Raw genomic sequence first — 13,973 nt, forward strand, 5'->3', positions numbered from 1 at the left:
CCATACCTCCTAAAACTTTCAACCCACTAGAAAGACTTAAACAGCTCAAAAGAAGGCAAATATGAGAAGGCCACACACAACAGGAACAAACAAATATTAGCTATTTTTAGGCTGTCACAGGTATGAAAGGGAAGGGGTGCATTTTAACACTCAAGAGCAGTAGGAAGAACAGAGGTTTAAGGCAGAAAGAACAGAGAAACAGCATAATTTTGATGAGGACTCCCACTTCAAATCAATCCATGTATACCTAGGTCAGTAAATGATTTCTGAAATAATGGTTCATATTTAGCTCTTCCCAGATTTGAGAAGAACATGTGGAGTCATTTTAGAATAAAATCAGAGGCAGGAGATAGGGCTGTCCGTTAGGAAGCAGAATCCAAGAGACAGGGGTACCAGGCACCAGAGACACAAAGATATGGGAGACAAGGAAACTGAGGATGGAGCACGCTACTAAACCGGTCTGGCTAAGGGACGCACCATCCGCAGGGTGATACTTTTACTCCAGAACAAACTTGGGTAAAGGAAATTTAAAGAAAGCTTCATCACACCAGTGGAAACGTAGCTCAAAAGCACACATTGAACTAATGCCAAACAGAAATCAGATAAGCCTGAAAAATAATATATCCTAGTGCTATAAAGTTAAATCCATTACTCTGGACATCTTGGTTGGCCAGAGGGACAGAGACATTTTGCTGTGTCCTCACATTGCAGGTAACAGGCAAAAAGTGAAGTAGCATGGATGAGCCCTACCTGAACAGCAAGGAATGTCAGAGCCCGACACACTGCGTTTGTCCGATAGACAGTGCCTCCACTCCTTCTTGCCATAGGCCTCAGTCAGTGCCTCCGGAGTCATCATCTTGGTGCCGTGGCTTGCCCTGTTGAGGAGAGAGGACAGCAGAGCTTGCTAGCGGTTCCCTTGATTAAATCTTTGATGACAATGAAACAACTGAACCCCAACCCCACTGGACTTAACAAAGTTTTGTTTTTCTTATTTATTGAGATGGGATCTTGTTACATAGCCTCGTCTGTCCTCAAACATGTGATCCTCCTGCCTCAGTCTCCTGAATGCTACCTATGGGCCACCATGTTCAACTTTTGCTTTTCTTTTTATGTATCTGGTTTTCAGCTGGGTTGATGTCAACTGGTCTGGGATTCTATACGCCCTTTATGGTCACAGCATAACAACCAATAGACTATGCACTTGAGGCAAGAAACACTGGCCTAAGTAACACAAGTAAAAGTAGATCAGTTCAAAGCCCATTGTCTGGATGCATTTCTACCACAGGCCGGGTTCTTCCACTTTCAGCCTGTCCACTAGCAAATGAGGAGGAGCTATGCTATTTGAGGGTACTGCTAAGATGATCCTGTCCTTTTGTACAGAAGCTGTGGCTTCATCAAAGGATGATAAAAAGCCAGTGTGGGGGCACACGCTTCAAATCCTAGCTCCTCAGGAGGGTAAGGCCAGAGCCTCACAGGTTCAAAGCCATTCTGGAAACCTTGTCTTAGGCAAAGACAAGGAAAAAGGAAGCATTGGAAATGTAGACTGGTGGTAAGAAACTAGTCTAGCATGTGTGTGGTCCTGGACTCTAACCCCAGGAGCATGCACATGGGAGCGCGCGCGCGCGCGCACACACACACACACACACACACACACACACACACACACACACACACACAGGCACAGGCACACACACAGGCACATGCACACACATGAAAAGAAGGAAACACATATTCAACTGCAACAATTAGGAGACAACTGTGTAGACTGGGTGGAAAGGGTGAGTTTGGCAACAGGTTAGAATATGAGCCACACTGGCTCCACAGAAGTGGTAGGCCCCTAGCCCTAAGGGTCTGTGGAGATAGGAATGGACCATCCACTCACACAAGGACACATATGTCAGATCAACAAGCACATCAGAATCACACTGCCCAGCAGCAGCCAGAGGAGTGTACCAGCAGAACAGGAGGCAGAAAGAGCTAGGTTCTAAGCTCAGAATATTGCTTCTGCTTCACTAGGCCCTTGTTTAGGGACTCTCACTGCGTATATAAACAGAAAGTTTGTATTTTATATAGTTCTTTACAGAACATATAGTATACTTAATTTTGGCTGGAAAATAATCAGAAGAGGAAAATAAAGGAGATCAGATGAGGAAGAAAACACACAGAGCTCTTTCCTTTAGAGGCTGACACTTCAGAAGACTGGGCCAAGATAGAGGAAGTCTACAGGCAAACATGAACAGACAAATATACATTGTGTGGGATCAAAGACATCATCAAGGAGAAAAAGTGGGCTAGAGGAACCTCAGGTTGTTTAGAAGTTGAATTGAGAGAGACAGACAGAAATGAACAACTAGAGAATGACTGAAGACTGCCAAGAACATGACAACTTGACTACAGACTTAAAGGTCATGGATACAGTATTTGCCTACAGATAGACTCATCCCGTAGCTGCCTGAAAAAGAATAGGCAAATAAAGGACAAAAATAATCAGAGAGAAGGCCATAGCTGGTCCTTTAAGACACACCACAGGGAAGAGTCTGGGGGACACGTGAAAGCAACTTGATTACAGAATAAACGACCTTTCCTGAAAGAGGGAGCACTTGCAGGGCTCTATACCGAGTCTTCTTTGACGTGACCAAATTGGTATAAATAATAACAGAGCACTAATACGGTCATGTTGGCATGACGACACTGTGAGTATGTGGTGAAAAGTAGGTCCTCACTCCACAGTGTTCTCCCTAAGATTCAGTAGTGATGGCAGCTTCTTACTAACGGCTTTTCATACCCTTATCAATCCGAGAGGTCTGTGTGTACTCAGAAGAGGGATGAAAAGGGAACCAGAGCATGGGGTGGACTTGGTCCAAAGGAGCCCTGCATGATGGAAGCAGGAGTATACACAAACCACCACCACTACTGAGTACCCACCAGATCTTCTTTAATCAAAGGATCCCTGATGGTATTCTAAGTATCTAGTAAAAAACAAAAGTGTGATATCCATGATCTTTTGAGGACGTGGATCAAGTGGAACTCTCCTACATTGTACAAGTCAAACTTGTTGATTCTGGAAATCAATTTGGTAGCTTCTTAGAAAACGGGAATAGATCTACCTCAGGAACCAGCTATACCACTCCTGGGCATAGACCTAAAAGATGCTCCAACACCCGATAAGGACTCTTGCTCCACTATGTTCATAGCAGCCTTATTTATAATAGCCAGAAGCTGGGAAGAACCCAGATGTTCCTCAACTGAAGAATGGATAAAGAAAATGTGGCTTGTTCACACAATGGGATACTGCTTACCTATCAAAAACAAGGACATCAGGAATTTTTCAGGCAAATGGATGTAACTGGAGAATACCATCCTGCGCGAAGTAACCCAGACCCAAAAGTACACACATGGTATGTATTCACTTAAAAGTTGTAAGAGCCATAAAGTACAGGATAACTGTGTTACCACGCACAGACCCAAACAAGCCAAATAACAAGGAGGGGCCGAGGGAGAATGGTTGACTCTTTCTCAGAAGGCAAAATAAAACAGATATCATAGGTGGAGAGAGGGAGGGAACTGAGTGGGAGAAGGCATAGGGAAGGGAGGGCATCAGGTACAGGGAGAATAGAGAAGAGAGAATGGAAATTGGCTCAGGGGCATCTCTAGGATGTGCCAGAGACCTGGGACAGAGGTGAGTGAGGGTGGAAAGGCCCCAGGGTGTCTACGTGGGAGACAAGCTGAGACTCCTAGCAGTGGGGATGTGGATCCTAAAGTGGCCACTTCCTGCAATCAGGCAGGACTCCCAGTGGAAGGATAAAGACAGCAACCCATCCACAAAATCTTTGACCCAACATGTGTCCTGCCTAGAAGATATGCAGGGACAAAGACAGAACAGAGATGGAGGGAATGGCCAGCTCATGACTAGCCCAAAATGAGACTGACACTGTTAATGATGCTATGTTGTGCTTGCAGACAGGAGGCTGGCATAAATGTCCTCTGAGAGGCTCCACTCAGCAGCAAACTGAAACAGATACAGAGACCCAGATCAAAACATCAGAGCGAGCTCCAGGAGTCTTATGGAAGAGTTAGGGGAATGATTAAGGGACCCGATGAGAATTGAGACTCCACAGAAAGACCAACAGAGTCAATTAACCTAGAACCTTGGGGGCTTCCAAAGTCTGAACCACCAACCAAAGAGCACATATGGGCTGGACCTATGTGCAGCTTGGCCTTCATGTGGGTCCTCAAACAACTGGGGCAGGGGCTGTCCCTGACTCTGTTGCCTGCCTGTAGATTCTGTCTCCCTAACTGGGCCATCTTGTCTGGCCACTGTAGGAGATGATGACCCTGGTCCTGTAGTGAGTTGATGTGCCCAAGGTGATGGTGGAATGGTGGTGGTGTGGTGATGTGGGAGAAGGGGTTTCTCTCTCATCAGAGGAAAAGGGGGGGTGAGGATGGGGAGAGGGTGTTAATTCTGGGATATAAAGTGAATAAATAACTAAATTTTTAAAAAGGTTAGGCAAGGACACAAAGCATGTTATTTTCTACTGGATTCCCTGAAAATATTTCTAAGAAGTTAAAAGGAATACAGAGCTATTATCTGTCAAATGACTGACTAAAATAATAACCCCACCCTGTAGCTTAAGGACTTTACAGTGGTAATAAAGTATCGTGGAGCCTCTGACCACAATGACAATACATTACCTGAGCACAGTGCCATCAGCCGCAAGCTTAATGAAGGTCCCATCTTCCAGATCCAGTGCCAAACCCTTGCAACTGAAATGGGAACATTTGATTATCAATCAGCTCATATGCTGGATTCACCTCAGAGGAAAAAAAATCTGCATTATTAAATGTAACAGTGTTAAAGAGATTTTCTCACCTGAACAAGGGACATGTTAATCAGCACGGGTGAGCATCCAGGAACTATAACATTAAGTCTCACTAAAAACAGGAACATACGGAAAATTGCCCAGGAGGCCAAGGGTAGCATGTTTATCTTATAAAGTCTTTAGGCTTTAGTAAAATGAAAAAAAGACATAACTCAAAAGAGAAAATACTAAATGAAGATTATCCTGTACCTTGTTAAAATATACTAATGTTTTCTGTTATCTAAAATACACGGGCAGGTGAGATGGTTCAGTGGGTAAAAATGATTGTTGAGCAAAGCTGATAACCAGAGTTCAGGCTCCAGATACATGGTGGAAGAGAGAACAGACTCCTGAAGTTGACCCCTAACTTTCTCATGTGTGCTGTGGTACATGTGTGCCTGTACCTAAATGCACGTACACATACACGGACGTGCATACATGTGCACACACAAATCTAACTATAACACATACAAACAGAAAGATACTCAGGAATACACACATCCACACACACATTTACAAAGCACAAGCTAACCTACATTGCCTCTAATGCATTTCCATATAGTTTTCTTAGCCTCTGGTCAAGGAGTATTACTGAGAACTAGTAAAAGACAGTCAAATACCAAGTTCTAGGTTCTTTATTATAAAAGACTTGTGGGATGTGGAGAAAACTGGATAGGTCCATTATTATGAATAAGAGCAAAACATCAAATGGAGGCCAAAGAGCAAGGTTAAACACACACACGAAAGGGCACTTGGGGGTTATTACTTACTTTCCTTCACAGTAAAGTTTCTGGGAACAATAATTCCACATGGTAAGAGCTTTCTCTTACCTTTCAGGACAGAAGGGATATTTCCAAAAGACAAACAAATCTCAGAGAGATGCACAATGCATCATCATTCTGCATGTATTTTTTTTAAGATTATTAGTTATAACCTAACATGTATTTTCTTATTTAATTAATTTGAATGTATTTTGTATACATGTTTTCATGTGTGTTCATATGTGTACACCTGTGTATCGGTTCGAGCCAGAAGCTGACATCAGGTACCCTCCCATTTATTCACCTTGCTTTTCAACACAGCATCTCTCACTGAACCTGGAGTTCACTGGCTGTCTAGGCTGACTGGACAGCAAGGCCCTGGGATCCTCCTGCCTTTGCCTCCGAAAAGCGGGGATGAGAGCAGCCCTTGCACTTATCCACTTTTCCCCACTTTCTTTCCTTTGAGAAATCTGTGCACATAGATAGTGTGTTTTGATCCACTCTCCTTTCCATGCTCCAAGTATTCCCAACTCTGTGTGTGTGTGTGTGTGTGTGTGTATGTGTTAAAACCTAAATCCAGTTGGGACCACTGTGTGTGTGTGTGTGTGTGTGTGTGTGTGTGTGTGTGTGTGTGTGTGTGTGTGTTAAAACCAGAGTCCACTTGGGACCACTGGTTTTACCAAGTGAAATGTGAAATTAGTCAAAGGACAAAATAACTTCTGTTCTAAAAGTTTTGTATTTTATGAATTAAAATGCTGTACAGACTTTACATGTTCAGACTTTACTATGAAAATGAAATTTCAGCTTGTGACCACTTGTACACAGGTAGCCTCTCAGAGGCCCCATCCTTGAAGAAAACTGATGTTTCCTAAGCCCTCGACTCTCAATAGCTCATCAGGTAAGGGTGGGGTTTGGTTCTGTCTCTCTGCTCCATGCTTGGGTTTTATCCAGCTTGAGTTTACCCAGGACTGGTGCGTGCTGTCATTACCTCTGAGAGTTCCTATATGCAACTATCCTGTTGTTCCCTGAGAATGGCTTCCTTGTAGTCACTCCCCACTTTTACCTTTTACGATCTTTCTACCCTCCTTTGCAATGATACTTGAGCCTTGGGAGGCACTCATTTCCTCTTGTTTCTGTGGGCTCTGGAAGACTGAACCTCTTGCTTGCAGATTACTAACTGAGCTATCTTTCCAACCTTAATTAAAGACACAGGGACCTCCTATTCTCCCAGCCAACCCTGAACAGCATCCTCCTGCCTCAGGCCTTGGGAAGCTAGAACTATATTCATACTTGCATGCATGTGCTACCATACCTGTTTAAACTGAACAACTGAAATTAAGCTTTCTTGCTTCTTTTTCTTGTTTAAATGAAGACAAAAGACCAAGAATGCCCTTTGTAACGTTGAAAATCATGAATCAGGGAGGGAATTGAACAGTAAGAATCATAAAGGAATACCCTAGAGCAGTCACTTATTTAAACATAATGACTGCTCTTCCATGGTTCTTAACAATTAAACAAACTTGTTCACAAAGATGTAAATTACAGTTCTTAGTAACCTGTCAACCTCCTGGCTGGGACTGACTGAAACTACATAAAAATATCCTCCAAGTAGTCACAAGCTGAAAGCTTACTTTCATATTAAATAAAGTCTAAACATGTTCAGAGTACAATATTTCAATCCATTAGACATAAAAATTTTAGAATAGAGGTTATTTTTTTGACTAATTTCACATGTCACTATTCATCTTTAGAAGAGTAAGATTTTTATCAGCAACAATTAGGAGCCACAGGGGACACAGATGAAAAGGGGGTTGGTAGACTTACCAGAAATCCCAGTCCTCTAGGGTCAGAGTGAGCAACTCCTCATCATATCCTTTCTCCTTGACTAAGAACTGAGCAAAGCTGTTATAAATGAGCTGCAAATAAGGAGGTAAAAAGAGAGATTAGCCATAAAGTTCACACTTCATTCTTAACCTCATAGAGCTGAAAACCTGACAGAATCACTGACAGAGCTAGGTAGGAGGGGAATGTCCATAACTGTGAACTTCTGCGGTTTAACCCTCTGCCCAGGTGAATGGTCAGCCCCAAAACTGTATTACCAGCACACAACCACACAACCAAAGACAGGTACTAATTTTATATCCAGGTCCTAAAGGACTGCAAATCATTGTTAAGACCTGACTACAGCTACCAGACCAGTGACAGTCAACCTGTGTGGGTCGCAACTCCTTCAGAAAACCTCTATCTCCAAAAGTATTTCCTTTATAATTCATAACAGTAGCAAAATGGAGTGGCGACAAAAATAATTTTCTGGTTGGTGGTCACCACAACACGAGTAACTGTATTAAAGGGTGGCAGCATTAGGCAGATCGAGAGTCACTGTTCCAGGACTGTCCGCAGGACAATAAGCATTGCTGACCATTTTATTATCTGTGGACCATCAGTGTTAGAAAGGCCTGGGCTGAGAGGAGATTCAGTGCGATACATCTGACCAGGCAGGTGAGTTAGCAGGAGACATGAGGTGGCTATCAGACACAAGGCATTTCTTTCTCTACGCCATCTCCATGCAAAGAGAACAACTAAGCACAAAGAAGGAACGAAGCCATTGGAAGCAAGCACAGATGAACCAAAGCTCTGGCTGTTGATAGACCTGAACTCCCAATAGTTTTCTTAATTACGATACCCATTTTTAATAAGTAGTCTGACACTGGAGTGGAGGGTCTACTGTTTAGGCATGAGGACTTGGGTTCAGATCCCCAGCACCATGTAAAATCTGTGCCCGACACCCATTTGTAACCCAGGCACTGAGAATCAGAGAAACAGTGGCTCCCCGGAGCTTGACGGTCAGCTAGTCTGGCTGAATCTGTGAGCCACGTTCAGTGAGACTCCGACTCCTGGAACACAAGGCAGAGCTGGGTAAACCCAAGGACATGGAGAACCAGCCAGGTGTAGACACCAAGGGCCTGCACTGTACCTGGTGGTGGCAGCTGAGGGCTGGCAAACTAACTGGAGGAAGCCAAGACTCCCCCCAAATAGAGCTGCTCTCTATCTACGAGCCAATTAAAAACACACTAGGTATGGCTCCTATCCAGTGTAGTGTAACAGTTATCTGGGCCATCAGTACCATATACCAATAGTTCTAAATCATGGAGATAATCAAGCATGGGTGCTGCTTCTTAAAGTCACCTGACTTTAAGGGATGAGAGTGGCCTGGTGGGTTCCTGTAAGATTCCTTTTAATCCCTCTCTTTTAAGACAAGACTATGTATCCTGGCTAACCTGGATCGAAGAGAGATCCACCTGTCTCTGCCTCTCTAGTGCTGAGTTATGGCTCCTACGAGATTCCTTAACGTTAGGAACCACAGGCCCACATGTTGAAAAGAAAATTTTTAAAGTACCATGAACAGTTTTAAAAACTGTTTTGTCAAGATCCTGCCTGCGAGGCCTATTGCCAGCATGGGGTTAACAAGGGTAAAGCTCAGAGGTACCTGGCACGGAGGCAAATCCAACATAAGCACTTGCTTTTATTACCAGTCCTGTGCTAGCCATAAACCAAAACAGGACTGACTGCAACACCTGTCCATTTCTACTATATAAATATTCCCATTCCGCAAGCCCGCAACAGAGGTTTGGTTTCCACAGGAACTTGCCAAATAAAGAATGATGAGGTAAAGATAAATGTTAGATTAATAGGAAGTGTTTTGTTTGTTTGTTTTGTTGTTTTCTGATAAGCATGTTCCTTATAATAGTTGGGGTGTTCACAAAAACTAGTAATTTGAAATTCGAGTTGAATTTGTGTGTGTGTGTGTGTGTGTGTGTGTGTGTGTGTGTGTGTGTGTGTGTGGTGTGTGCATACCCTGTGTTTTAATTTGCTGAGCCTAGCAACCCTATAATCCCTTTGTGTTGGAAAATGAGGTGATGCCCTGAGTGGAAAGGTTTTAAATTACTTTAGATTTCCAGCTTACAAAAGTGAATTACAAGACTGGAGGGTGGCTTCTCCTTCAGGTGGTATACACATTCTCAGTGTCAGATGCCCCATTCTCCCAATGAGAGATTAAAAGTGAGTGGGTGTTATCTGACCTTTCAGTCTACAAGCCTAGGGGACACAGGGGTCACTCCCTCTGAGATACTGCCATTCCCAAGGCCCTGGAGAAAGGGACATACGTGCATCCACATTTGTTTGACAGCATGCCCTCACTGAGAACATCCCTGATTTTTCTTTTTTTTTTTTCTTTTTTTTTTTTTTTCGGGGCTGGAGACCGAACCCAGGGCCTTGCGCTTCCTAGGCAAGCGCTCTACCACTGAGCCAAATCCCCAACCCCATCCCTGATTTTTCTACACACTTCCACAGTTCCCAGAATCTGAACACCTACCTCTGCTTGCTCCTTTCCACCCATCACCTTCCAACAGCAACTCCATCTGGACACCCTGCACTGGGCCTCTCCTCTGCATTTTATGAGGGCCTGGGTGCTGGAGTGGAGCTCAGGCTCCAGCACCATGCTCGGTGACTTAAAGATATCAGGATCTGCTAAGGACTTAAACTATCTGTGCCTTGTGGTTACCATCTCTTGTGGGTGACAGTGCCTGCCATCTACATATCCTCCAGAGGGCTTGTAAAGCTGCTACCAATGATCGTATCAACTTGACTGGACCTGGAACTACCTAGGAAACACACCTCTAGGTGTATCTTTGAGGGTCTTCCCAGAGAGATTTAACTGGAAAGGGTACAATCGACCTTGAATGAATGTATTACCATCCCAAGAGCTGGGGGCCCAGACTGAATGAAAGTAGAATTAAAAGCCACAGAAGGATCAGGAAGATGGCCCAGTGGATATAGTACTTGTCATACTGTAACCTTAGCATAGGGAGGCAGAGACAACATTGCCCAAAGATTGCTGGCCAGCCAGCCTAGCTGAAACAATAAGCTAGCACCAAAACCATTTGTAAAAAATAAACTGGAGGGGTTGGAGAGAAGGCTCAGTGGGTACAGGTGCTTGCTGCCAAGCCCAACAACCTGAGTTCAATTCCCAGAACTCACATGATGGAAGGGAATAACCAACTTCTGTAAACTGCCCTCTGACTTCCACATGTGCACTTATCATGTGTGCACACACATGCACACAGCCAGCAGAGCACCAACATTTATCTCTCTCTCCTTCCTGACTGTTGATCCAATGCGACCATCTGCCTCCTGTTCCTGCTACTATGTGCCCATCGCCAGGGTGGACTAAAACCCTAGAAACAAAGGACCAAATTAAATCCTTCCTTATGTGGTTTATTGTCTGGTATTGGGTCAGAACGATGAGAAAACAACTAATATAATATAAATCCAACCTATTCACAGAAGCCGAAGCCATAGTATATTCAAACAGTGGCTACATAGTGCAGTACCATGAATCCACAAGGGAGTGCAGGGGATAGACACATGTGGGCTTGCTGGCCAGCCAGTCTAGCTGAAATGGGAGAACTAGGTTCACTGAGAGATGATGTCTCAAAAAAAAAAATTATAGGGTGGAAAGTAGGAGAAGAAAACATCTGACACCTTCACATCTGAAGCACACTCATATATACATATACATATGTTGCAAGATATTTGGTCACATTGTGAACCCCGAGACTGTGTTATTGACTGAAAAAAAAACAAAAAACAAAAAACAAAACTGTTAATAGTTGTGATGTGGCCCAGTCGTAAACAATGAAGGTAAAGTTAGTTTATAGAGAGAAGCATCGGTGTCTGAAAGTGATGTCTAATTTACTGGCAGAGAAAGTGATGAATCAGAGAAAGATCTGCGTGAATATGATATGCCCAACTCTCAGAAGAGATAGGAAAGGGAAGCTACGTGAGGGACCTTGCAAAGAAAAAAAGGAAACCCAGAGAGTTTTACAGACAGATAGGAAAGAGAGAGAGAGAGAGAGAGAGAGAGAGAGAGAGAGAGAGTGTGTGTGTGTGTTAGACACTGGTAAAGACAGAACAGGCCAGAGAATGAGAAGGAGCCAGCTTAGTGCTGGATTATGCATTACTTATATGAGGCCAAGTAGAGCATTCAGTCAGAGGCCTAGAGAGAGAAGCCAGATTGAACCAGTCATTTTGGAGAGGAGTTTTAAGCCAGAACAGCTAAGTTGAACCAGCCGGCCAGAGATCAGAAAGAGAGAGAAAGCAGTACATCTCAGAGACTGAAAACTGTCTAGGCCTAGATAAGATTGTACGTAGGCAAGAAGCTTCCAAGACTAGGTCTAGGCTAGCAAACGAAGCCAGTAAGCCTCGGAGACAACAATTTCATCTGGCAAGTAAAAGCTACCTTTACATACATACACCATACCAAAAAGAAAAAAGTGACTGTGTCATACTCAGCTAACTCCAACCGCATTATAAGTTACTGAGCTCAGTATGCTCAAGACATAGAAAACACTGTTGGTTGCGCTGGTGCTCAGAAGACAGAGGCTCTTAGGGAGGAGTCCAAAGAGTAATCAGGAATACTTATAACTTACGGTGAGCATATGGAGAAGTCAGGTTTAGAGGAATCGGAAAGTGGTGACACAAAAGGCTTCATAGGAGGAAAGAAAAGGACTGGGGGTGATTTCATAACCTAATTACTTAAGAGGAGACCCCATATGATGAAGAGACCAGGTTCTCCCTCCAGGACTGTTCTCCACCATAAGGATGGAAAAGAACTTTACATCATCTTCCTGGTAACAGGTTGTTGCCCACTGAGAGGCTCCAAACTGTGTGTGGCTGCTCTGAGTCCCTAACTATGTCCTGGTGTTCAGCACTCTGTGGGACTTAGGATTTTCATACCAAGCATAACCGAGATTCAGAGTGTCTACTTTTAGCCTTTAAACGGCATTTTGATTCAAAACTCGCAGTAGAGCACCTTGTGAACTTTATATCCTAAAATTTTTATGCTCACACATGCACAAAATTGGTTTTTAACATGACAGAGGTTAAACAACATTTCCCACGAAAGACAGCGAATACAGATAAAGTGCATTAAGAAAATAGGAACCAGAGTGGAATCTGAAAACTATGGAAGGAAAGAAATTAACACCCAGAGATCTTCGTGAAGGAGTAGCCAAAGGACCAAAATTTAAAGAAATGTCTTCAAATTGTCACGAGAAAGGAAATGAGGTCTGTGTAACAGGAAAACAAAACAGTGCACCAGCAGGGGGAGCACACACTTTTTTTTTTTTTTTATTCCTCTGTTTGCAGAAAACACACAGGAGTGATTCAGGAGCCTCATTTTTGATTTTGGAGGATCTGATGAACTGGGGAACTGACAGGACTACACTGACCCACCCTGGCTGTTGTCTGCACTAGTGATGAAGTGTACTCCAATATTCTGGCAAGACACGAAGGCAAACAATTGTTCTTTTACCAGGACCAGGCTCTAAGCACCACACATCCGCTGCACACTTAATCCCCACAAGGGAAACTCAGAAGAAACCCAGATTATTTGCCCAGTGTCATGGAGCTAAAGTCCCGAACCAGGTAATTTAACTGCAGGGTCCTGCTTAGATTTCTCACTGTGATATTCTTAACTCTTCAGTTTCTTGTGAACCCAAAGAGTCAGAGAAAGCAGGGCAATTAAGATGACGGTACAAGCCTACAAACACAACAATCTATTCCCTTCATATTCTGGGTAGATTCTGTTGAGATTACAAGTTTATTTAAAATGCACAGTGCAACAAGTGCTCGTTTTCTTCTCTCGGTAAAGGCAAAAGCAAGTTTAAGACGTTAAGGACTTCGGCCGGTGTTTTTCACAGTACTATTATACAACCTCTCACTGCTTGCAAGGCTTGAACTGTGACAGGTAAATCTGGGCATGCAGAAGGAAAAGAGGCAGCCATGTTTTCTAGAAGTCCAAAAAAATGTGGCAATACCCACTCAGCTGGTGCCCAGAGTAGTTGGAAAAATAAACCAGGGACCGGGATAAACAAATGACAACCAAAGCCTCCGGGCCCATCTTTCCAGTGTCCTACAAGCCAGCCATCTCGATCTTGTGCTATCTTTTGCCCCCGGCTTCCTCCTCGGGATTAGCAGAGCCCTTGAAAGAACACTTCCGCCCAGCGGCCCGGGACCTACGGACACTCTGCGCAGCCGCCTTTAGAGGCTGCCCGCGCCACTCACCGCGGCGCTCTCGGACAGGTTGTAGCGGCACAGCGTGTGGTCGAGATCGAAGCCGACCACGTCGCAGGCGGCCAGGGAGAAATGCTGAGCCATTGAAGAGCAGTGGCGGGTATCCAGACCGGAAGGCCGGTAGAGCGTGCGAGCAGAAGTTGCCAAGACCCGACAAGCGACACTCGCAGCCAGGATGCGGAGCGGGGCGGGGCCTGATGGGGCGGGGCTTATTGGACCC

The 13,973-nt window shown here is 44.1% G+C and overlaps 1 protein-coding gene across 7 annotated transcripts in view; it reads right to left on the reverse strand.

Annotated features, from left to right (window-relative positions):
• Nt5dc1 (5'-nucleotidase domain containing 1) overlaps nt 1–13,968 on the reverse strand; it is a 102,941-nt gene extending 88,973 nt beyond the window's left edge. For 5 of the 7 annotated variants that reach the window (XM_039098602.2, XM_039098604.2, XM_039098601.2 and 2 more), the window contains exons 1-4: nt 13,745–13,960; nt 7,445–7,536; nt 4,693–4,764; nt 751–875 (exon numbers count right to left, since the gene is read on the reverse strand). In XM_039098602.2, coding sequence (XP_038954530.1) covers nt 751–875; nt 4,693–4,764; nt 7,445–7,536; nt 13,745–13,837 — 382 coding nt within the window. In that variant the 5' untranslated portion in view covers nt 13,838–13,960. Of the gene's footprint in view, nt 1–750; nt 876–4,692; nt 4,765–7,444; nt 7,537–13,744 lie in introns of all 7 variants that reach the window. The other 2 variants (XM_008772981.4, NM_001106393.2) reach the window with 2 other exon arrangements.
• Nucleotides 13,969–13,973: the final 5 nt, after the last annotated feature.

The sequence above is a fragment of the Rattus norvegicus genome, chromosome 20 (assembly GCF_036323735.1).
Source record: "Rattus norvegicus strain BN/NHsdMcwi chromosome 20, GRCr8, whole genome shotgun sequence".
NCBI classification, from domain to species: domain Eukaryota; kingdom Metazoa; phylum Chordata; class Mammalia; order Rodentia; family Muridae; genus Rattus; species Rattus norvegicus.